The sequence below is a fragment of the Toxotes jaculatrix genome, chromosome 1, assembly GCF_017976425.1.
Source record: "Toxotes jaculatrix isolate fToxJac2 chromosome 1, fToxJac2.pri, whole genome shotgun sequence".
NCBI lineage: Eukaryota > Metazoa > Chordata > Actinopteri > Toxotidae > Toxotes > Toxotes jaculatrix.
In genome coordinates, this window is record NC_054394.1 from 24,912,588 (window position 1) to 24,938,461 (window position 25,874).

A 25,874-nucleotide genomic window follows, 5' to 3' on the forward strand; every position below is an offset into this window, starting at 1 on the left:
TTTGTGCTAACTTTTACTATGCACAATTTTATTTAGTAAAATACACTATGTAACGATGGTATATAATAAATGAGTAAAGCCCCTAAAACTATATCTTAACCTGGGCCTCTCTATAAGATGGAGCCTCAAGATTATGATACATCTCTTGCCTTAAGGTCCCATTATAGTGTACGTATATTTATAGCCAGTGGCGTCCGTCCGTCCGTTCCGTTTGGGAGAGACCCAGAGGTGAACTGCACCCCCCTCCTCTTTCCCCTCCTCACACAGTTTCTGAGCACGGCACCTTCTCAGCAAGCAAGAGCACCTGCAGGGGGCGCCAATTTGCCAAATCCCCACACAGTAATATGATAGATAATAGAAAACCATTTAGCGGCCATGAGATGCCGCGTGACATAAATGGTTTGGCATTAATTTAGTTTCTTTACATAACCTTGGTAAAATCTTTTGGCGGTGTTGGCATCATGACACATAAATGTAGCCACTTCGTCATACGTTTTCTGTCCTAATTGGCGCTGGGCCTGGAAGAATAAATAATGTAAAGATGAAAAATACACAAGACTAAAATGCATGCAGCATCTCAACCTAAGTAATCATATTTTTATAAAAAGGAGATTAAAAGTTGTCTCACATAAGTGCTACAGGAAGAGCGCAGCATGTTGAACGTGGGAGCAGTCCCCAAATTCATTCCTTCCCAGGCAATCCTTGAAAAATTCAGGCAACTTAAGAAGGACACCTCCGTTGGAATTGTGGAAAAAGGTCTCTGCCTATGAGCCTCCTTCAATTCTGTCTTGAAGTTGCCCATAACGCTGCAACCAGTCACACTTGTGGGGACAGAGGGGGACAGCTGCTTGCCCATGGTACCTTTGGGTCTTGTACTGTCCAACCTATTGAATCAAGAGACATGAGAGAATAAAGCTAAACCCTTATGCCTTAGGTGATTTATGACCCTAATTTATGACCCTTTTCCCGTTCTTCCATGGTCCTTACTCTCTGCAGAATGTCTGAAGGTCCGGATCTGCAGAAAGTTTCACACACACAGAGTTTCATATCAAAGGGTCAGTATGCAATGTTGTAGATTCTAAGGCGCCTCGTGACAAAGCATTTGTTGTTTAGGATGCATCAAAGAAAAATAAAAACAGAGAAAGGTATAGGCCTAAATGTGCAAGTGAGAAAGTAACGTCGGTAAATAGGGATCGGACTACCGGCAAGATGTCCAGCCTTGGAAAAAACCCATAGTCCGTCCGTTATTAGCTTGATCCTACGGCTTTAAAAAATACAAAAAATGAAAAATAAAAAATGAATAAAAAAATAAAACATTTTGTATTTTTCTTAGAGGCTACCGTTTGCGCTGAAATACACTCTCCTCCGTGTGAAAACTTGTCTACCGGTAAGTCTCCTCAGAACAGCTATTCATTTAAACGTCTTATTTTTTTAATTATTTAACGAGGGTTTCTCTTGTTAAAAAGTTACTCCAGAGGAGCTGGAAGGCCTCAATTTAACGCAGTCAGACTACGGTAAGAGAATATCTGAATGAGAAAAACAGCTGTTGACAAAGAGTTGTACGCAGGTCACTCACTATAAATAGGCCTACTTACAGATTTAGTAGAACGCGCTGTTTTGGGAGATCGGATACGTCTGTCGGAGTGTGCGGATGAGACAGCGGGGACGAGGATTTTGTGCCGACCGTCCGTCGGTCTAAAAACCGTCTGAGACTCCGCCATGTTAAGCGTTAACATCAGTGGCGGTTTTTGGCATGGGCGAACCGGACAGCCGCCCGGGGCGGCATCACATGGGGGGCGGCACAGCCACGTGAAAAGAAAATCATCTGCGCCACTAAGCTGTTTTCTGTTATCTATCATATTACTGTGTGGGAAATTGGCCAATTCGCGCCGCTTCAACAAAGCTTCGATCAGCCATCACTACTCCAGTCATCGATGGAGTTTTTGGTAAGGACTGGCCTTCGCCCACGGTGCGGCAGTGTGTCCCACAATACAACATTGCACAGTGGCCTTCGCCCACGGTGCGGCAGTGTGTCCCACAATACAACATTGCACAGTGGCCTTCGCCCACGGTGCGGCAGTGTGTCCCACAATACAACATTGCACAGTGGCCTTCGCCCACGGTGCGGCAGTGTGTCCCACAATACAACATTGCACAGTGGCCTTCGCCCACGGTGCGGCAGTGTGTCCCACAATACAACATTGCACAGTGGCCTTCGCCCACGGTGCGGCAGTGTGTCCCACAATACAACATTGCACAGTGGCCTTCGCCCACGGTGCGGCAGTGTGTCCCACAATACAACATTGCACAGTGGCCTTCGCCCACGGTGCGGCAGTGTGTCCCACAATACAACATTGCACAGTGGCCTTCGCCCACGGTGCGGCAGTGTGTCCCACAATACAACATTGCACAGTGGCCTTCGCCCACGGTGCGGCAGTGTGTCCCACAATACAACATTGCACAGTGGCCTTCGCCCACGGTGCGGCAGTGTGTCCCACAATACAACATTGCACAGTGGCCTTCGCCCACGGTGCGGCAGTGTGTCCCACAATACAACATTGCACAGTGGCCTTCGCCCACGGTGCGGCAGTGTGTCCCACAATACAACATTGCACAGTGGCCTTCGCCCACGGTGCGGCAGTGTGTCCCACAATACAACATTGCACAGTGGCCTTCGCCCACGGTGCGGCAGTGTGTCCCACAATACAACATTGCACAGTGGCCTTCGCCCACGGTGCGGCAGTGTGTCCCACAATACAACATTGCACAGTGGCCTTCGCCCACGGTGCGGCAGTGTGTCCCACAATACAACATTGCACAGTGGCCTTCGCCCACGGTGCGGCAGTGTGTCCCACAATACAACATTGCACAGTGGCCTTCGCCCACGGTGCGGCAGTGTGTCCCACAATACAACATTGCACAGTGGCCTTCGCCCACGGTGCGGCAGTGTGTCCCACAATACAACATTGCACAGTGGCCTTCGCCCACGGTGCGGCAGTGTGTCCCACAATACAACATTGCACAGTGGCCTTCGCCCACGGTGCGGCAGTGTGTCCCACAATACAACATTGCACAGTGGCCTTCGCCCACGGTGCGGCAGTGTGTCCCACAATACAACATTGCACAGTGGCCTTCGCCCACGGTGCGGCAGTGTGTCCCACAATACAACATTGCACAGTGGCCTTCGCCCACGGTGCGGCAGTGTGTCCCACAATACAACATTGCACAGTGGCCTTCGCCCACGGTGCGGCAGTGTGTCCCACAATACAACATTGCACAGTGGCCTTCGCCCACGGTGCGGCAGTGTGTCCCACAATACAACATTGCACAGTGGCCTTCGCCCACGGTGCGGCAGTGTGTCCCACAATACAACATTGCACAGTGGCCTTCGCCCACGGTGCGGCAGTGTGTCCCACAATACAACATTGCACAGTGGCCTTCGCCCACGGTGCGGCAGTGTGTCCCACAATACAACATTGCACAGTGGCCTTCGCCCACGGTGCGGCAGTGTGTCCCACAATACAACATTGCACAGTGGCCTTCGCCCACGGTGCGGCAGTGTGTCCCACAATACAACATTGCACAGTGGCCTTCGCCCACGGTGCGGCAGTGTGTCCCACAATACAACATTGCACAGTGGCCTTCGCCCACGGTGCGGCAGTGTGTCCCACAATACAACATTGCACAGTGGCCGACACCCATGATTTTTATGTTCATAGCTGTTTGTCACCTGTCTTTGGAAAAAAAAACATTCAGACGGCACAGGTGAGGCTGGGGTGTGTGTATTTATATGTAATGAATCTATATGTCTTATCTATATCTGATTTCCTCCATTTAAAATGATATCCATAAAAATAGTTCAAAATTTAAGTGTTCAAATACGTATTGTTCATGTAAAATAAACATCATTTTTAAAGGAAAAAATTTTTCAAAAAAGAGCACAGGCCAGAGGGCTGTGAATGCGTGTCCCTGAGTCGAGCCCCCTGAGCAAAGAGCGTGTTCACTGTGAACGGGAGAGAGCGTGAGATGCTCCCACACTCTCCATAAAGCCAGCGACCACCCTGAGTTAAGGTGCCGTCTATACATGCACATGCTGGGAGATGGGGAGTCTGATTGTGATGGAGCTAGATAAATTTTTTTGTTTGACTACACCAGATGATAACATGGTGTCAAGTGGATTAATAATATGCATGGCTGATTGTAACCCTACATAATCTTCACTTATATTTTGTGTTGTGAAGCATTGAAACATTCATGAGATGTGCTCAAACGTCAGTGACCAAACCACACGTTGGTACAGTGGTTCAACACAACTGCCTCATCCGCTGCCGCGCATGTGTGGGAGCCTCGAGTATTAGCGGACCGTCACTAGGGGCGACTCCCACACTCTTGCAACCTAACCACCACCTTCAGTCAGGGTGCCGTTTCTACGTGCATATGCTGGTGGTGCATGCCGGGAGATGGGGACGGCGCGAATTGGCAAATTTCCCACACAGTAATATGATAGATAATAGAAAACAGCTTAGCGGCGCAGATGATTTTCTTTTCACGTGGTTGTGCCGCCCCCCCCCCCCCCCAGTGGCCGACCGATGATAACTGTTTGTCACCTGTCTTTGGAAAAAACCCATTCAGACGGCACAAGGTGAGGCTGGGGTGTGTGTGTGTGTGTGTGTGTGTGTGTGTGTGTGTGTGTGTGTGTGTATTTATATGTAATGAATCTATATCTGATTTCCTCCATTTAAAATGATATCCATAAAAATAGTTCAAAATTTAAGTGTTCAAATACGTATTGTTCATGTAAAATGAACATCATTTTTAAAGGAAAACATGTTTGAAAAAAGAGCACACAGGCCTGAGGGCTGTGAATGCGTGTCCCTGAGTCGAGCCCCCTGAGCAAAGAGCGTGTTCACTGTGAACGGGAGAGAGCGTGAGATGCTCCCACACTCTCCATAAAACCCATAAAGCGACCACCCTGAGTTAAGGTGCTGTCTATACATGCATATCCTGATGGGGAGTCTGATTGTGATGGAGCTAGATAAATAGTACTTTTCTGTTTGACTGCACCAGATGATAATGTGGTGTCAAGTGGATTAATAATATGCATGGCTGATTGTAACCCTACATAATCTTCACTTAAGCATTGAAATGATGCTGTTACATTCATGAGATGTGCTCTACAAATACAGACTGATGTCATTTTCACATGGTACTGGTGCAAATACAGATTATATCATGGTATGTTTTGGGCTTCGTTGGTAAAGAGGTTTATGTGTACATGGGTAAAGAGGGTGTGCTTGAAGAACAGGGCAGTGGGTGTGCTTGTGTAACTGTTTATTAGTAACTGAGTTTTTATTAAGAAACAACAATTTTTCCACAGTTTTTGGACTCAATCGGTTTCTTCTTTTACAAACTATTTCCCTATACAGACCTATTCTATCTCTGAACACACTCGATCCCGCCACGTGATTCACATGACAAGAAGAATCAATAAGGTGATTCGTATGACGTCCGAAGGACTCACCTGCTTCTAACCACACCTCGGCACAGTGGTTCAATACAACTGCCTCATGCGCTGCCGCTCGTGTGGGAGCTTCGAGTGTTAGAGGACCATCACTAGGGACGACTCCCACACTCTTCCAACCTAACCACCACCTTCAGTCAGGGTGCCGTTTCATGCATATGCTGGTGGTGCATGCCGGGAGATGGGGAACAAGGTAGAACCGTCCCACTAGCTCTATTTCACATCCTCAGTTAAGGCAAGCTTTATTTTATTTTACTCCAGCGTATTACGATTACTTTACTTCAGAGGCACTTAGTATTAAAAAAAAAGCATCCAATGTTAATAACTATCACACTAGTTTATGACACAGTGAATTATTTTGAAAGTGCAACCGGAAACTGTATTGTTGACCTTCCTCCTGGACGTTCTTACGCTCCGTACGGTTTTACGTCAACGTATCGGATCTATGACAAAAGCGGTCCGTGAGGTTGAGGTCCCCGCGACATGTCTATTCTCCCTTGGGTTGACTTGCCGAACATGACCGGGGATGGGAATCTCCCTGCCGCTTAAATCAGTGTTTTCCTGTATTGCAGCGACTCAACTGGAGAGTTAAAACAAACAGAGGCAATCGGGCTCTTTATTTATTCAAGAGAAGATGGCGGAGTTCTCGCCTGTCCTGCCGATGCGGGATGGAGGAGGACGATTTGGTCAGCCCATCTTCCCTCGGTCCAGGTCCGGTTCCGAGTCAGAAAGCGAACTGTCCCAGAGCCTGGCCCGGACCAAGATCCGGTCGTACGGAAGCACAGCCAGCGTCACGGCCTCTCTGGGCGAGAAATACATAGAGCATCGTGTTACAGACAGTGATACCCTGCAAGGGATTGCTCTCAAATACGGTGTTACGGTAAGGTTGCCACACAGCCATCGCAGTGTTAGTTTGGGCTTGATGCTCACCTTGATAAGAAGATGATAATGTTGATTATGAAATCATGGCTAATGCTCTGTGCCACCATTCTATTTACTGAGAGGAGCCAACCACAACATTACTTCTATTTCTTATATCATGTGGACATGATGTTTACTTCTGAGTTCACTGATCTGTCATGGTTCCCCTTTACAGTTACTTAATGGGCCAAAGTAAACTTTAAGTCAGAAATGCCCCATTAAAGCCTATGAGCAGTCAGTATTATACTGGTGTTGCAACAGCTGGAGCTTTTTAGAATTGCAGCATCCTGGAAAGAGTTGTGACCCAGTAAGATTATTTCTATTTCACTTCACTGAGTGGGAGCAAGGCCGTACTTCTTGATTTTACTTTAGTCTTCATAACACGTGCCATCACTATTGAAGTCAAAAGTGGTGGCAGCTCTGAGAGCTCACGTTAAACGGAACAGGATCATTTTTATTTAAAATAAGGAGATGGATAATGCGGACAGGCAGTATTCCTTCAGACAGCTCAGAATTTCCAGTCATGCTCCTGCACACAACTTTTGAAGTCAAAGCTGTCCAGACAGGTGAGCGAAAGTGAAAAGCTTATCGAGTTTGCATGCACACGTCTCTTGCCAGGGCTGGATTATCATCTGGGTAAAGTGGCAACTGACCTGGGGCTTAAGGTCCTCAGACCCCCATTGACCCCAAAAACCCCAGGTTCACTGTGTGTCAGTTGTTTTAATGAACTGAGGTCCAGCAGCAAAAGATTTGCTCCAGGAATTCCTTACAGGTTAAGCTAGCACTCAGCTAGCTACTTTCTTTTTATTTTATTTTAATTTTTCCTACCAAAAAAAAAAACAAAACAAAAAACAAAACACATTGATAGTGGCTTGCCATGAATCATCCACCTCTGATATGTTTAATCTCTGAGCACACAAAAGTTTCACATCAGTTTGATGTTTAATAACAAGCTAAGCCTCCATTTATAGACTGTAAGGGTTTCCCCCATCCATTGAACTTAGCATGCTCAAACAGCTGCAACCAACCCTTAGAGACTCACAATAAAGATCACAGTAAAAGCCTTTACCATTTGTTTCAGTTGCAAGGAATCACAAAGATTTAAAGACTGTCTGTCAGGTGGACACAATATTAGCAGCATTTTATGCTGATAAAAGATGTCATATTTTTGTATTGTTTATATTTAGACATGCCATAAATGTTGGTGGTGATTTCATATTAACATGATAGACACAGGACTAAAACAAAAGTGACACTGGTCATGGTGGTAAAAAGAAAAGCAGCTTCTAACACTGTCCTTTCTGTTGTCACCATGCTATGGCAGATGGAGCAAATCAAGAGAGCAAACAAGCTGTTCAGCAATGACTGCATCTTCTTGAGGCACAGCCTCAACATCCCTGTGGTGTTGGAGAAGCGCTCCATATTTAACGGACTGTCTCTGGAGTCTCCCGATGGGGACGGTGAAGCAGCATGCCAGGAGGCAGATACACCCTGCATTATGACGCAGGATATTGAGGGACCCTCGCCACCCCCTTCCCCGCCCCCTGAGGACTCCAAAGCCCCCCAGCCCCAGCCAGAGGAGCTGTCAGCCAAAGACTTCTTACACAGACTGGACTTGCAAATTAAACAGTCAAAGCAGGCTGCACGCAGGCTGAAAGAAGAGGAACTAAGGTGAGGTGTTAAAAAAACCACAACCAACTGCTACTTTCTTTCCTGTGTGTTAACTAGAACACTCTTTTGAGACCAGGCTGTGAACGTTTACTGCCAGTAATTTTCTTTCTGTATTTGACTGATGCATGTCACGTGGATCAGTTCTTCCCTCATGGTCCAGTCAGACTTGTGTTTGTTGAACGTGGCATCCAATCATAAGCTGTTTATTTCGGGTGTGAGGGCTGACTTGTGCCTCATACAAATGATGGTTGCCTGTCTGGCGCTGTTTCTTGCTTTGGTGTTGTCCACTGGATGGTCATGAATGCTGAGTTATTTCTTCTGCCTGTCAGACTGTACATGTAGGCAGCATGTTTAGAGGGTTTCGATAATAAGGATACATTTGTACGTTTTCTATATTAAAGCCCGGGTTGGGTGTTTTGACACAAAAGCAGATGATCACAGCTCATAGACTCACAGTGAAACTAAGATCATTTTAGGCTTACAATGCTTGTAGGCAGTGGGGCCCAGACTCTTGTCCCTGGGCTCTGTAGGTGATTGTCAGAAGTTCCAGTCAGCAGGAACATAGACAAAATGCAGGGTAGATTGAAGACAGGAATCAGGGTTTTCCAGAGCTGATGTACCAGTTGGGTGCCATGTTATGCAACTGTCAGTTATTTAAGCAGGAGATTTAGCTTGCTGAATCAGGCCTGTGTGTGTCTTCCTGACACTGCATGTTGAGACAGGGATCGCTTTAACGTCTGCTCAGTAGCGAGGTAGTAATGGATGCCTGGCATACACCCATTCATAGAGGAACATGCTTTGTTGGTACTATCAGTTTAGTCAGGACTGAGTCACACTGCAGCAGTCCCCTCTACAGACACACACCATGTTATTCCACTTCAGGCTCTCTAAAGTATTTTGCTCATACTGTTGTGTTTTCAGAATGGATACAGGCCCTCTTTTAGCAGCTCTTATGTTAATGTCCCCTTCCTGTTGGCCTCAGGCTAACATTACCTGACTGTTCAGCTACAGCAGCTACACCAGCTTCAACTGTCCATTATATATAATTTATATTATCACATCACTGGTGGTCTGAAACCACGTTTCATGTTCCAATTTCTTCTGAAAGAGAGAGGAGGCTCTTTCTTACCACATTCACCTACTCAACAGTTCATACCATATCATTTCCATATAGTTCAACCACAGAGGAATAAAATTTTGGATATTCATTGAATAGTGAAATATTATAATATAGTATTCAACTTTTCTTTAAATCAATAACTGTTACAGTCACATTTATAAATAAAAAAAAACATGATTCAGTTATTCTACTAACTAAATTTCAAGCCTTTTAAAAGACTATCTTTATTAGCATCATGCAATCATTATTTGGTCCATATTGTGAATACTACCTGTCCACGATTCAAGACCATATTGTGGCAAGTCATTCATTATTGTATGGCCACTGACTGCGTAACATGTCCTATGAGTTTTGTCATGATATGCCAGTAACTCTAGAACTGTGTTTTGATTGGGAAAGGCCCGAGCCTTGAGTAAATATGTAAGACAAAGTTTTTAATTTCTCTTTAAATGTTTACCTACCAGCCGAGGCAAAGCCAAGCTTCATGTTAAGGCCAGTCTTTGACTCACTCACAGCTACATCTGAGGCTGGCCTGTGGAGCTGCAGTGTGTTTAGACAAACAGAGGCTCACTTCGTTGTTTCCACTCAGTCCCAGAGCAAACACAGACCGCATGCCTGTTTGACTTTCTCCCTAGGATGAAACAAACCACAAACCTCTGAGGCTTAACTGAAGGAAATAGCTTAATGGAATGGCTGGTTGATTTTCTTTTGAAGACTCCATGTCTTCATATATCTCATAGTTTCATATCAGGAACTATGATATCACTATGGAATGATATTATGACATTTTTAACCTGAGAAGATTATGGGGACAAAGACACCTAGAATCTCAGAAGTCCCAGATCCATATTTCAAATGGTTGCTCCATTCTTTCATGGATCAAGACCTGACTCTCCACCAATTTTCATGTAAATGAAGATATAGACATCTTGTCGACAGACAGATCAAGTAAAAGACAAGGTAAAATGCACAATTTGCAAAAAGTTGTTTCTCAACAGCTGAGTAATGTGGGATTGGATAGATTTGTCCTCCACTGCATCCCTTAACTTTGGAGTCTATTGGACAAATTAGCATTTTCCATAAGATTGATTCCGTGTTTCTTTGGGATGTCTTCCTGTCAGAGGTCTACTGTGTAAGATAGAGGAAGTCCACCACTCTACATTCTCAACTTTCTTTGAGCCTCCTACTCCTGTTATTTCTCCTCTCTTCTGATTTTTGTGCAAAGTAATAGTGTAAAGCCTTCCTTTCCATCCTCTATTGATTTTGATCCTTCCATATTTAATCCCCTAATTATTATTTCTTGGCAGCTACACTCTTGGCTCAGCATTGTGAATTGTTTGGACATAGCTCTTGTGACAGCTTGCATTTCTGAAGTAGCTTTTCTAAATTTGTGGCAAGTAAAAAAAAAAAGTTAAACTTTATCATCTGGCCAGATGAACCCTCTGCTGTGACCGAGAACAATACGGCTGTTTGATTAGCCTCATCCATTATTCACACACTCACCTAGACTCTGTGGTGACCAGTTAAGCAGATGGAGAAAGAGAGGAAAAGAAAGTTTGTGTGTCTGTGTCTGTGTGTGTGTGTGTGTGTGTGTGTGCAGTCATACTGAAATGCATTTCTACTGTGGGTAATTTCCAAAATATTAAAGGTTGTATATCTTTTCCTCATTTGCAGGAGCAATGAAGAGAACTACACGGCCCCCACATCGTCATACCAGGAGATATGAAAGACCCATCTGTTTACCTGAAGCCCTGTCTCAGACACACACACACACACACACACACTACCACAACCTCATTGCTTTGTTTATCTTTTTGCTTTTACCAAACCACGTTGAACAAAAGTGTCATGTTTGCCTTTTATTTATTGATATGCAATTATTATGATGTATAAGATTGTCATTGTTTTGTACAGTTTTACTGGGAGACTGAACAGCACAGAGGAGCGTCTGATATTAATAGCATCAGATGACATGTGCCCATCCACTCATCTCATGCTTCTGAAGCTGCTGTATAGAACCCACCTGCTGCATATGTTCACAGACACACACACACACACATGCACACAGAGCGCTAAGCGATTCCACAAGGATTAGCTTGTTAGACTTGCTAACCGCTTCTGATGTTCTCAATCCCCTCCTAGAATAGTATCACTGGAAAGCATATTCAGGCCTTCCACATCAGTGTTTACCCTGTATGAGCACACCCCAAACAGAGGCGGTGGATGGACTCAAGCCTTTGCTCCGTCTGCCTCATAGAAGCTTTTTTTTTTTCTTTGGGAAAGAAAAGGGACTTCTCTATTTTTGAAGTGTGAATGCATTATTTATGTGTGTGGAGAACTGTCTGTAACTGCTGTTTTATTGTGCTTTGAAATTCTATTTGGTTTTATTTGGGGAGAATAAATATGTATTTAAACCAGACTTGAAGATCTCGAGTGTTGCCAGAACAAAGCAGGTTCTTGTGAGCATGTGGATGTCAGTCACTGGTGTCTTTTCTTTTAGTGCTGCCTCATTATCACAGTTAAGTACACAGGTAAAGAAAAGGCAATGTTTTAATTGCTTTTACATTTTAGGAAAAAATCACAAATATTTACATTTAAAAATACTTCATCTTGTGTCTCTACAGAGATGTAAAGGTTGAGCTCACAGACATGCAGAGAGTAGATGATACATACATCGCCCCCTAGTGGGCCCCAAGAATTACAGCAGAACAGAATAGAAGAGTACGGAGGGCACTGACATGATACACAACAAATATATTTTTGGTAAATAAAAAGCAAGAATACATTAAGATCTTACATATACGCTGGAAAAAATAAGGATAATAGTCTAAGACAGGTTACACATAATGAGTACAATTTGATATATGCGTATTTTGCTGCAAAAAATGTTTTGGAAACAGTAGATGATGACCGAGCTACAGTATCGTACCCTCATAACATTCATTTCTCGCCGGAGTCAGGTTGGAGTAATTGCTAGCATTTAGTTGGACGTGTGAGTTTGTTACATAAAATATTCAGATTTCTCTCAATAACAGGTTTTTCTAGTTGTTATTACTCTGAGATCTTGGCGCGCAAATATAATCCGTTAGGGAGCTGTAAGGAATAACTGTACTGTTTTGTTGATAGCATTATTAAATCTCTTTTCTTGATACTTACTGGGAATGTCTGGTAGGTTAAACAAGTTCCCCTAAGCAGGTAGTTCTGAATACACAGTATATACTTTACCATGCCATGGGAAATAACTGTGAGTAGTCGGGGTTTTGTTGCAGAAATTAGTGTCAGATTCAGTCCTGTGTTTTAGGCCAGAAGTGGGTTGGAGTATGGATGTTAGCGTTACAGGCTACTGTAGATCCTCTTGATGGTGTCGCCTTCATCCTTGGCGATGATGCCCTTCTCGATGTAGGAATCAACCTGTTGGTCCATGAAGTCCTTCAGTTTGGACAGGTCATAATCTGGAAAAAAAATCAGACACGACGAATGAAAGGTTTATAAACTGTAGGAAGCTTGTGATGCTGTGGTGGTTGGCAGGATAGATCAGACATCAAGATCTTGAGACACTGCCTTCTTAAGACAGCACACCCAAACAAGCTATAATCTGATACGGTCATTAATTATCACGGATTAAGGTCAGAGTTAGCATGTTTGTCTGGGGTTAAGAAGATACCACATGCGAGCATGAAATAAGAAGGTCAACATATAGAATGAAACACCATTCAAAACACAAGAATTATACCTCTTATAATGAAATGATTGCTTGTATTCAATTCAGTTTTAGTGTTATTAGTAAAAGAGCATGATACACCTTTAAAAAGTACAGTAACCTTTTTTGAAGCACCATAGTGTTCACCTTGCTCCAGACAACTCGTTGTCATTTAACAGAGAACCATAAGGCCGCAGTAGGATGTGGCTATATTTAGAGATGAACACAACCTAACTCTGTGCTATCCATCATGGTAACAAATGAGTTTCAGAGTGCAGGATAACAGCTGCTGCACCACTTCTCCCCTCTCTAACTGACTCTGAGTAAAGGAGGAACAGAAGGATAGAGGGCAGCCAAGAAGTCACACAACAACTTCTGTGCCTTCCTGATGACATTTTCTAGCAGCAGCAATTTATTGCATTGCTTCAAGATACAGTTGCTTTGCCGATGACAAAGATGACGTGTGTGAGGGATTAACAGAATGTGATTAGGGACCACACTACTTCTCTCAGTCTTGGCTGTGAGGAACCAAGAGCCAAAACCAGGATGTTGCCTCTACGTCCATCTGCTCCTCTGGCTAATCTGTGTCATGTGTAGGCGTACACACACATAGATGCACACACACACACAGACACACAAAGAGTCTGCCGAGAATGTCCTAGTGGGTGCTTCTGGTAGAGTAAACACAATAAATGGCCCATCGCCTACTCTGTTACTATGACACTGTTTTTTGGTTGAAAAGGCTTTTGTTCTCCTCCAGCTGTACCTTCTCTAAAGACAGAGAAAAAATATAGAGACAATAAGGATGAGGAGAAAATTAGAGAGCAGTTTAACATGGTACAAGTAGGTCCTCAAGGTGAATTATTTTAGTTACTTAGAGTCCCCGCTATGGGAAAATTGGATGATTTTAGGGGAACATTTTGACTCTGTGCGTCTGTTCTGACACCATTATCTGTCTGTGTCCTCTGCCCAGATCACTGACAGGCAGGGAGGCTCCTGTTGTCCCAGACAACCACTCTACACACCAGAATGCTAATGAGATGTTCTATATAGAGCCTGGTTGGAGATGAGCACCAAACAAAACTTCCCTGCTGCTCTGGCCCCTCTGCTCCCCTCTTCTCTGCAGCACTTTCAAGCTCAATGTCAGTGTTTTTTTTTTTTTCAAATCTGTCTTTCTTCTGTGTTTAAGACGGATACACGAATCTGGGTCAAACTTTGTTTTCATCTGTAATTCCTCTCTCTTTGTATTGTTTTTCTGACTCCCTTGAGGCTGATTCGTGTATTGATTGGCTCAGATTAAATCAGGCCAGTGAACATTAACAGTAAATATAAATCTCACTAAACCAGAACTTTATTTTTCTTTTTTTTCTGAGATGTCCTATTGTGATGATCACCAGTGCATGGATGGCCTGAATAGTGAGAACTCATTAACATTTCATTCTCCTCTGCTTAATTAAGCACCACTGGGCATTGATTTGCAACTGTGGAGAGCCCAACAGCAGGCGTCTCCTGTTAGACGAGCAAACTGTTGTGTGTGAAACTACCACAGTTTTCACAGTTCTGCAGACTGGTGCAGTTTATGGGTCATATGCTGCTTCGTTACGAACGTTATGACATTTACCGTATGTGTAAGACAGTAAATATAAATACACACTCACAAATACTATAAATCTTGAGACATAAGCAGACATTGATGACTAAGACGTAATTGTCTTGCCATGCCTTTTATTTCCGTTTTTTGATAGAAGTGCTAATTATGGATCAGATTCCGTATCTATGACTACCACCTCTCCTTTTGACACCAACACACATGTGGGCAATAAAATATGCCCAGTTGCACACACACACACACAAACAAACCACGTGTGTCGAGGAACAGGTAGGAGGGAACAAATGAACAGAGCTTTATTTCGCTGAACAAGGCAGCTGTTATCATGAGTAATTAGGACAGACTCATCAAGAATGATCCATATTCATGAGGTCTGGAGTGAACCATCCATCCTGGTATCCCACGCTCATTTTAATTGCAAATTAAGGCTGACAAAAGGGGCTTCAAATTTTCTGTTCTTTAGTGCGTCGCGTCAGACCTGTCTGTGACCCACCACGGTTTAGTGAGGAGACGAGGGTTTGCAAATGAGGATGTTTTCTTGTTCTGGCTCTCGAAACTCAGCAAAGATTGGAGAGGGGAGAGCAGTTTCGAGTGACAGGTTAAAATAGAAATGTTAGTGTGGCCATAACTGATGCTCTGTACAGAATGACCTTTCAGCTGATACAAAAGATTCAGGTCTGTATTTGATCTCTCCCATATATTATTTTATAAGGATGTATGTCTCACCATCTTTGCCTTCTTCTTTGTTGTGTTTCTTTAGCCATTCAATGTTCTTCCTGATGGCTTCCAGATAAGTCTCTGACTTGCCACGCTGATCTGAAGTCAAGAGAAAGAAGAAAGGGAGACATGAGAATCATCTTCTTTAACGCATTAGGAAATAGAAAACACTTGAATTTCCCTTTACTTCTTCTATTGTGCATTAGAACTCAGAAGAGCCTAAGCTTCCATTAAATAGGAGGATGGTGCTATCTTAGACTTATCAATAATTTACATCTCAACACTTTCCTACAGCAAGACTTATGCATTATTTTTTACATTTCTGTTGCAATGGGAAACACTTCCAGGCAGGATTGTACTTTCATATTAAACAAGCAGCACAATAGGACACTGTGAAACTCAGTGGGGGAAAATGGTAAATATGCATGTGATGTCTACGGCTTGAGATTTAAGTTGATATTAACCATCAATCAAGATTTGACTGCTGCTTAAACACAGATTAAATTTGGATTATAAACATGCCCTATTTTTTCCCCCATAAAATGTTATGCAACTCAGTGCAGCCTGTTAACACTGTTTAGTTGAAATTGCTCGGGATTTACTTCATTTCCTACTGAAATTAAAGTTCTGTTGGTAATCTTGCTCTGTGTTTAATTTTTTGCCTTTCTTTTTTATGTTTATCTGTGTGTATTTTTGTGGATTTGACTGATAAACGGGTACAGTACAAGGAGTACAGAGAGTAAAGGCAGCTGTGACAAGCCTTTTAAGTGAGTGTTACTGGACTGGCTTAGTTCAGGGACAAACAGGGGACTTAACTATGATTGACCTGGGCTACACAGTGTTGTTTATTTCCTGTCAGCCCTGCTGAGTGAAAACAAAAGGTCTGAAATGAGACCTCTCACTGAGGTGGAGTGAAGAATGACGTTTTGCTTCACTGAACTGATGTGGTAAGAATATATAATAATATATTGGAGAATTCTGAATTTATTTGAGACATTTAACACAAAACAAAACAATAAAACCATAATGCCAACAAAAAACAAGAAAACAACAACAAAAAAAGAAATGAGTCATGCAATTTACAGTTTGAGGGGCAAACTGGTCAAATTGTATCAAATCATGATCAAATGATCAAATCACTAAACAAAAAGCTATTTATATTTCCTCTGGTCATCAGGATTGGGTAGTGGACTGACTGGTCTCAGCTGATGGCTGCTCCTCCTTGGTTGAGTCTTTCAGGTTCTCATATTCCTTCTGCATCTTGGCGGCCTCCGCCTTGGTGTTATCATCCTCATCCCAGTTTTTCCCTATGGCAAAATAAATAAATAAATAAAAATAAAAAGTGCATGGAGCATTAACAATTGCTGCTGGGTCAGTGGTAGAGATATTTCTAGCAGTACTTCAACATTTTGAGAGATGCCCTTTTTTACTTTCTGACACAAACGAATTAACACTTTACAAACTGTTTGTTTAATCTGTTCAAAAACTGGAGTGTTAAAATGAAGCATAATACTAACCACATCTGACCATGTGAGTAAAAAAATACGATTTTATTGATATGTTTGGGGGAACTTAATGGGCTGTTACCGTTGGGTCCAGTGAAGTCGGGAGGTCCGAGGGACTTGCCCAGCTTGTTCTTGGTCTGCATGGCTATCATAGCATCCAGGTTCTCTGCAGGGGGGTGACACAGGCCAAACATTTTCTTTACTTACATTTACTGAATCTGATTCACAAGGTGAATGAAAACCACTTAAGCATTTGATAGTCCCATGCTGTTCCTGTGTGACTCAGTGGGTGATGATCGTTAGAAAGGGGTTTCAACTAATTAATGAAAAGTAGGATTTAGAGTATGACTATGGAGATAAACAAAGTCTTGTTATTTTCCACTGTGAATTTCAACTATTTATTTATGCATTGTGAAATGCATATTGAGGAAAATTTAAACAGCATTAGATAAACCGTTACAGGAATAATTTATCTTATCAACAGTTGAATTAAGGACACTGCCTGGGGTTTTACCCCCCAGATTCACATGTATTTAACCTGAAGATTTGTAGCATCACCTCTCGAACAGCACACACAAGTTACCTTTTATTTTAAAAATCTATAGCCAGGCTGTATAAGTGTATAACAAGAACAACTACATTTATTTTTGGAGTTACTGAAATTGTCCTCAGGCTGTGTTACCACAACATGTACAGGGATATTATGTTTTAACGAAGGGATTAGAAAATATGAAAGACCTCAAATCAGTCAGGGAATGACACAAACAGATCATATGGCTCAAGGGGAGTTAAATGACAACTAGCCCTCTCTGGATTAGCAAAGGGGTAAACATAATGTGGAAGCAGATGTTCTGGAGATAAATACATCCCAGAGATCAGTTGAAATTTCATCCTCGATTTCATGTTCTAGTAACACATCGCTTTAAGTCCCTTTATTCAAAACAAGAACAACAACACCTCTGCGAAAAGTCAAAAACTGGCAAGAGGAGAAAAAATGACAAGAAGTTAGAGCGGAGGAGCTGTTCTTTTTATGACTTCAGTCCTGATCTTAAGAGAGTTCTCCATGACAGAGTTTTAGATATCTGGATATTAAGACACAAGGACAACAAAGGGATAAGAGAAAGACAGAGGCTTGACATTGCACTTACAATTTTGTCTCTCATCTACGTTTGCTGTAGCCTCCTTTTATTTCTAATCATCTAACCATTTCTTTCTCCCTTGTGCTTTCTCTGTGTACTAAAGCCGCCTCCTCCCACCTGTAGCACAATGGAAGCCCATTATTTCATCCTCTCCCACTGCCCACACACACATTTAGCCCCTCTCCCCCCAACCATCCATCTCCATCACTCTCTCACTATCTTGAGGCCTGCGTCAACCTCAGGCAGATTAGTGTTGATTGACAGTTGTGTGTATTCAGTTGTATACCTGGGTGACTCATTGGAGCATCACCCAGCCAGCTGGAAGTGGAGGGGGGGGGCGCATTAACATGTTGCTAAGCAATGGTGCTTCGTCCATCCTATTATCTCCTCACAACCTACAGTATCCTATATCAGGCCAAAGGGGTTGCCTAGGAAACTCACATCTTTTGTAATGGTATATGCCTGTTTTGTTCTGGTGCGTAACGTCAGCAGTGGTAAGAGGTATAAGGAACAAATAGCCAGCTGCTGCTAGGGGTCATCTGAAAGACTATTGATTTACTGGTCTACAGCCTGTGCAGATCAGCCTTAATAATAATAATACATGACTGTGGCTCTTCTAGTAGGATATACACATTGTAAACCTATTCTGTTTAGCTATAAATCATATTCCTGATCTGTCTTAAGACTTGTGTTAAAACAGTTAAAAAATTGATTGGCCAATAGAGAGAAATGAATCAGTAATAGTTTTCATTTCAGTCATTTATACCAAGCACACAAACACTTTTTGTTTTAAGTTCATCAAATGTTAGGATTAATAGTTTTTCTCTGTTTTATGACACTTTAAAGTGAATATCATTCCATTTTGGACTTTTGGATTATTATTATTTATGGAAAAAATAAATAGCACAACTAAATCCCCTCCCATTTATGAAAGAGGATATCAATTATATTTGACTTGCCTTGGACTGAATGTCATTTGAACAAAGGGAGAGACGTTGGCGATGACAGCTGTCCCTTACAGGTGCCTGACCTTTATACTGAACACTGATGTGATGTCCGGCCATAAAACCCAGCCTGGTTATGTAGGATGCCCCTGACACTAATCTGTCTCTACAGGCTTCACACTCCACTGCACCGACTGATGGAAACATTAGCTCGGCTGAACACGCACGGAAAAAGCACATATCACGCACACAGAGACAGAGAAATGCATCTACACTGGCTGGCTAATGCAATGGACAGACTGAAACTTAAATTTTGAATCTTTCATCCACATGTGAGCAACACATACATGGGGCTGTTCAGCATGTTTTAAATCAGTATTACATTGTTAATATATGTATTAATATATAATGTGATATCAAAAACCTGAATAACACTTTTTGTTTGTTTAGTTAGTTTGCTAGGAATCACTGCTTTAGACACCATAATGCTGTGAAACAATAACATAATGTGATCACATAAACACGATATGTTGCCACAGAAAGTAGATGATAGCAAAAGTAATTTGATAAAATAATCTTAAGTCAAACTTTTACAGTGCTAGCTTTTAAAAGGTTTTTGCTGGACCTTACAACCACATTAGGGCCGTATGGTGTGATTGGAAAGCTTGAAAAAAGCAAATAAATCGACTTTGAGTCAAGATTATTTTGTCAAACTACTATTCCCAAGGCTCAAGAATGAACTGTCATGCTAAAGATATGCAATATTATCGGCCTGTCCTATATAATATTATTTACCGCAAATGAGACTGTGGCCTCCAGTAAACGATTCTGTGTCTCTCGTGTTCTGGTACTGAATGTCCTCAACTATAAATAAACAGTGCTGGCATGGTGTTATGTCTTACCTAGATAAGACACCCCCTCCTCCGGTGTGATGGTGCCGTATTTCACCATCATCTTCACAAAGTCAATCAGCGTTTTCATGATGGTGATCAATGTCTCCCTTTCCTGAGTGTCTTGATCTGCAAACAGCAAACCAGAGGACTAAATTAAAAACCGGCATCTAGCATTGATGTTTTGTTAATGGTAATTGGTTACCATGGTGTTAATGTTACCACATGGTGTTTGACTGTGGGGTTCATGATGACAGGATTATAAATAATTAGTTGTGTGTGTAATTGTGTGTGTGTTTCAACCCTACTTCCTAAGATGTTGAAGGGAACAAAGGCGTACAAAACAAGCATTGACTCATCCTTGAGAACAATGTTGCTATGACAACAATAGCTATCTGGTCCTGTTCTTGATCTGAAGACCTGAGGATTCTGAGAAGCAACCTCAGGGTGTGTTTGTGTTTTACCTGAGTTGAGGCTCCTGAGCAGACGGTAGAAGTTGGGAAAATACTGCAGGTCCTGGAGCCCATCTTCAGGGCTCACCTCGTTGCCTTCCTCAGCATCTTTGTCCCAGGTGTTGTCAGCTGGGTCTTCTTCTGCATCCCTGTCCACCTCATCCTCAATCTCATCGTCATCTTCTTTCTCGTCCTCATCCTCATCATTATAGCGGCGTCTGGGTGGCTCCCATGTGTCCTGGAAAAGCCAGAGGTTTTATTGTTACTGTTGTCATCCTCATTGTTATCAGTGTTATCATTACCATCACTTCTTTGCAGGTTTTACCGTGTTTGCATCTGAACCCTGGTCGTCCTGGTCTCCTCTGGTTTCTTGGTCATTGCTGTCAATGTCTTCAATCTCGTTGTTCTTAGCATTTTTGGTGATGAGGACCTGGAGAGCCTCGGCTACCTGGTACTCTAGAGTATCTGCCTGACTGTCAGTGATCTACAGATAGACAAAGAGAAATAGATAGACTGAGAACTGTGTGTAATACAAAGAACTGGTACAACAGAACAACATGTACAGACTGTAAATCTCTATGTATCACTGTCACCAAGAGGTCCACCTCAGGGAGCAATTTGAACGCCGCCAAACTACTTATTGGGTGTTGAAAAAGTAATTCACGACCCAAACCACTGAACAAAGCACAATTCACACATCTCTGGCTTTCCCAGTGAGGAAATAGGGCGTGTAGAGAGAAAGAGTTCCTGTTGAGAGAATGTCATGCTACATGCTGTGTCGATCGAACTGCATTATGAGACTTCAAACTCACAACTTACCAGCCCCAGTTTGAGCAGTTTGGAGACAATTCTGTCGAACACCCCTCTGTCATCCTCCTCGTAGATCTTGTTTGCGATCTTCTGGACAATGTCTTCTGCAGTCAGTGGAGTGCCGTCGACCTGACGGAAGCTCTCTGGGTCATCTGAAAGGAGACGACACACGAGTTATAATTAGTAACTTTCTAAATATGCTTATTAGCTGTGTGGAGGTCAAGGGGTTTCAGCAGTGAGGATCACTTCCGCGTTCAAAAAGCTGCAGTTCCTTGGCTGCCGCTGGGGGCTGGCTCCAGAAGTGAGCAATTCTCCATTGACCCCCATGTTAAAATAGCCAACCTTACAGCCTAAAAAAAACAAATTTACAGCCTGATACATTTTTTGTTTTTGGTCTCTATTGATAGTTTCCACCTCTGTGAACACTGTGGGGGGGAGGGTGAATTTTTTTGTACCACAACCGTTTTAGTGTTATCTAGGATTAAAAATCTTACATTAAATTAGGGCGTGGTCACGTTGAGTGACAGCCCCATAGACAGGCACTGGCAGTTAGCTCTTTGCTAAAGCATCGGCTGGGCTAGGCGGCTACATCCAGAGGCCTCCGGCTACCTCCAGCGGCTGACAAGGGCTACAGTGTCCGTGTTTGTTTGCCAATGTTCGGATAGGTTTTTGTGACAATATGGCTTGTTGTGGTGTAGACTGTACTAACCGACTGTCGAAGGAGTCTGCGTTGCAGTTTTTTCGGTAAGTAAATTTCTCCGTTTTACCTGGATGTTTGCACTGATTAGCGTGTATTAGCATATTTTACCGCTAGCTTATGACTTAATTGCCGATTTATGGTCGCTGCTGATACAGATAGAGGACCGGAGCAGCTAATGTTAGGAACGCTGTTGCTGTGTGTTCCGTGCTCTCAGGGTCCGTTTATTGCGGGAATACTAGGCTACAATTTTATTTCGTCTCATTTTTCTGTTTAAAAAGTCCGACATTGCATGGACCGAGCAGCTTCGTCAGTAAGCGGCTGCTGTGTGTCGCGGTTACACGGAGTCGAGCTAGTCGGGTCGGACTCGGGGACTGTCGTGTGGTGGATGTAGCCGCGTGTAGCTGCCGCTTAGCTTGTTAGCCTAGCTGATTAGCCGATTAGCCTTAGGCTATCTCGGTTGCTCCGAGCTAAGTGGCCGGGTTATTGGCCGGGTTCTCGACCGACTGACGCCGGCTTACCTGACCTGTCTTATACAGTCTATGCGGCTGACCCGTAGAGTAACCGCCCCGTCGCCAAATACGGAAAATACACTCCCACTGAAATCCAAGATGGCGCAGCTCAAATGCCCATGGTTTGGTCACAAAACCGACTTCCGGAAACCAATGGGTGACGTCACGGGTGCTACGTCCATGTTTTATACAGTCTATGGTGGAGGTACAAAAATTTCTGCTGTAATATTCTTGAATATTTTTGCAACTTTTCTCAATTTCTAACAGTCAAATTGTACAAAATGTGTGGGATAATCCGTCTATCTGCCTTTGCTATTTCTTCTCTGTTTCTCTATTGTACCATAAAATGTTAAACCTGGACCTAGAAGCTCTCTCAGTAATGAATGATTTATCCTCTCTTCTCCTGTCCTCTACTCACATTCAACATATCTACATTTGCATAACTAAGTAAGAAATGTGCAGTTGTTACAGCTTGGCTCTAATATTACAGCCCCTGCTAATTCCCAAGGTCAACAAACACAATGAAAATGAACAGTATACTTTTGCCTGTATTGTCGGACTGAATCATCAGTGATGTACTTTAAAACACAGGATCTATTTCTGTCTCACTCCAGGAAATAAATGAAATTCAGACTGCGCTTGCCAAATTTAGATGTAGCGTAACCTGACGAGCTGCTTGTCATTGCCACGATGACCGCATGAATTGATGAAGTGTAGCACTCAGCTCTTTGTGTCTGACTCACCTCCCCTCAGAGACTTTGCTTTATGCTGATGATTGAAGTAGATCTCAAATTACCTGCGTATACAGTGAAATGTGTGCTGATGAAATGTACTGTGGGTAAAAACCAACCTAGATGTCAATCTCAAAAATTATTTTAAATATATCGGAAATATGAGTAACTGAGCGACTGCACTGGGGCCAAAAAGAGTGACAGTAGTAGATGTTTGTTGCACAGATTTTTCACAGAATTTTGAAATTAATCTTAAGATAACATAAGATTAGACACAAATGTTGGACATGTGCACACTAGAATAGAGTGACTGAATCTTTACCAAGTACTTTTTCATTCCTTTTGAGATAAGACACGGATGTTAGTGTCCAACATCCAGTCGTATACATTTACAAGTCTTCTGTGAAGAGACACAGTATCCTAGCATTTGCTTTCACAACTGCAGTGTCTGAGAGGGAGGAGATAATCTTTCTCTCCGCCTCGCATGTGTTCTATCTTTGACTCTTTCTATCTGTCTCTGCTTATCCCCATCACACGCACGTGTCTTCTCTGCCTACTCGTTCTCAAAATGTCTGCCTGGTGGCCTGCCAGTGCCAGGCAGAAGCATGCGGCATGAGGCCCTGGCCCTTGGTGATAGGGGCAAAAGTCACTGGAGGGGTCAAGCCGAAGCGGAAGGGCTCAGACCCAACACAGTGGTCAGCAGCTAACCCACAGCACCCTTTCCAGCATTGCCAGTACAGGGCCTGTTAGTACAAGGTGCACGGTGACAGGTGCGTACCCTGGAACTTGCCATCATCCATCCCATTCTTAGTGGAGTCGTAGTCTTCAGCCAGACGTCGGCTCTTGGTGGAATCTGATTCATCAGGAACGTACTGATCCTCCTTCTTGACCGGTACCTTAGCGCTCTCCTTTGATTTCTGGCCGTCAGCCAGTGACTTGAGCAGGGTCAAGTCATCACGGTCCTGCTCTGACTCTGTGTCCTTGGAGGCAGAAGGACGCCGGCTCTCTGAAAGACAACAGAAACACACAGATCAGACTGGAGAAATGCGAGTGGTGAAGATGAACTCCTCTCGCATGAACGTGGTTCTGATAGTTATTTCTCAGTGCAGATGAAGCCTGTTTTACTGGAAGTGCTGCAACATGAATCCACTCAGCACACGGAAATGAAGTCATTAGTTGATTGGAAATAAGGTTTCCTCTTACCAGCTGACTGGACTGCAGCCTTCACGCTGTCTGCCTCAGCAATCTGGGGAAATGACAAACATTAAACAAATAATTTCCACTCAGGATATAAACTCTGATTAATAATGTTTGCTGGGCTAATACCACAGTTGTTTGACAAGTGACCATAAAACCTATTTGGCCGGATATTGGATGAGAAAATTAGCTATGGGACATAGACAAAGAGGGGATTACCTGTTCTTGTAGTGGTCTTTCTTCTGTCAACTGTCTGTTGTACACAGTTTTTTCTGCAACAGATAAACATGCTTGTAATTACAATAAACTGGTGGCTCCAAGCAAATTTTAATATTAATAAGCAGAGGCAGATTTTGTAGGTTACAAAATGTAAACTGCGCATAAATACAAAGGGTTTTAACATTTTGATTTATTACTTTTTTCATTGACATTTAATACAGTTTTTTGCTTTCAGGCTTATGTGATTGTCTCTGCTCTCCCAACTCTCCACAGCAAAGGCAGAGCTTAATCGGATTATCAAACAAAAGATTAAAATGCGGCGAAAATAGACCACAAGCGGCCTAACAGGCGACCAGTCATCGGTAGAAACACGGCAAGTCACTGCTGAGCTGGAGCTGAACTTTAAAGGCGCTGCTTTTTGCTCTATTTTGTTAGTCAGTAGGTTTATAGCTGAATTTAAATGTGAGCCCCTGAAGCAGCATACAAAATATTACAAAACCTAAAAAAAAGTATGGAAAGAAATTCCAATAATATACCTCTAAATAATAATATGAACATACATGCACTGTACAAAGTGTAGCTTACAACGTGTAATGGTCAAATTTAGTAATCTCTGCTGATATTTTATTTTATTTTTTGATAAATTTACAGTGATCACATGATAAACCCTGTAGTAACCTGCTTTCTATTTTTTTTTTCAGGAACCATGTGCGCTGAATGGAGAGTTTTATGACCTTATTACACTTTTCGCGTTTGTAAAATCTCCTCTGTAATCACTGACTGTCTCCAGTGACCGTTTTCTAACATTTCTAGGGTTTTCTTGCACAAAAAGAAAAAAAATCTGTACTTTACAGTACAAGACTGCTGTTATCGCACAGTTAGAGGCGATGTAACTCACCATCCGTTGAAGCTGTAGGTGTGGGGAAGGCAGATATCTGGCTCACTACATTCAGGGCTAGAAGCTGGAACAGGAGGAAAAGGCCAACGTATTTTGACGCCATCCTTAAACAAGCTGTCTCGGAGTGTCCAGGAGGAAGATATCTTCTGGCTGTCTTGCCGCCTGTGGTGTGGCTCTCTCCTCCAGAGGAAAAGTGCTGAACGTGTGGACAGCTCCGCTCCGCTCCAGCCGGCCGCTGGTGCTGAAACCGCCGCGGAGGCTGCACCTTAGGTACACGCTGTGTCAGACGCACCTGGCGGGGAGGGGCTGGTCAAATCTCGGCTGTACTCTGGAGCTGTTAACGAGCCGCGGTGCTGAAACCAGGTCACCTCGCTATAATTATAACCAGATAAGCAGGGAGGCTCTTCAAGCCCCGTGTGAGCTACAGCATCACTTGCTACAGCAGTAATAGAGCCCCTTACAATTAGACCTGCCCCCTCTGTCTTCACAGAGGAGGAGGAGGTGGAGAGAGGAAGAGGAGGAGGAGAACACTGCAAAAAGTGTCCATCTTGTCAAGACACTTCAGCGGCTGCTGAGTGCTAAAATGTAATATATTTCCACTGTTAATCAGGGGAAACAATA

At 43.1% G+C, this 25,874-nt stretch overlaps 2 protein-coding genes across 2 annotated transcripts; one reads left to right on the plus strand and one right to left on the minus strand.

Annotated features, from left to right (window-relative positions):
* Positions 1-5,961: 5,961 nt before the first annotated feature.
* On the plus strand, positions 5,962-11,652 carry lysmd2 (LysM, putative peptidoglycan-binding, domain containing 2). Its single transcript, XM_041036664.1, has 3 exons — positions 5,962-6,401; positions 7,767-8,113; positions 10,908-11,652. Exons 1-3 carry the CDS (start codon positions 6,156-6,158, stop codon positions 10,957-10,959), a joined length of 645 nt encoding a protein of 214 aa, XP_040892598.1. The 5' UTR covers positions 5,962-6,155; the 3' UTR covers positions 10,960-11,652.
* Positions 11,653-11,771: 119 nt separating this feature from the next.
* scg3 (secretogranin III) lies at positions 11,772-25,655 on the minus strand. Its single transcript, XM_041037448.1, has 12 exons — positions 25,254-25,655; positions 24,356-24,408; positions 24,143-24,185; positions 23,718-23,945; positions 21,009-21,151; positions 20,515-20,673; positions 20,202-20,427; positions 19,750-19,866; positions 16,847-16,930; positions 16,456-16,566; positions 15,269-15,358; positions 11,772-12,685 (listed from the first exon to the last, which is right to left on the minus strand). The coding sequence occupies exons 1-12, from the start codon at positions 25,354-25,356 to the stop codon at positions 12,567-12,569; spliced, it is 1,476 nt and encodes a 491-aa protein (XP_040893382.1). The 5' UTR covers positions 25,357-25,655; the 3' UTR covers positions 11,772-12,566.
* Between the last annotated feature and the right edge of the window lie 219 nt (positions 25,656-25,874).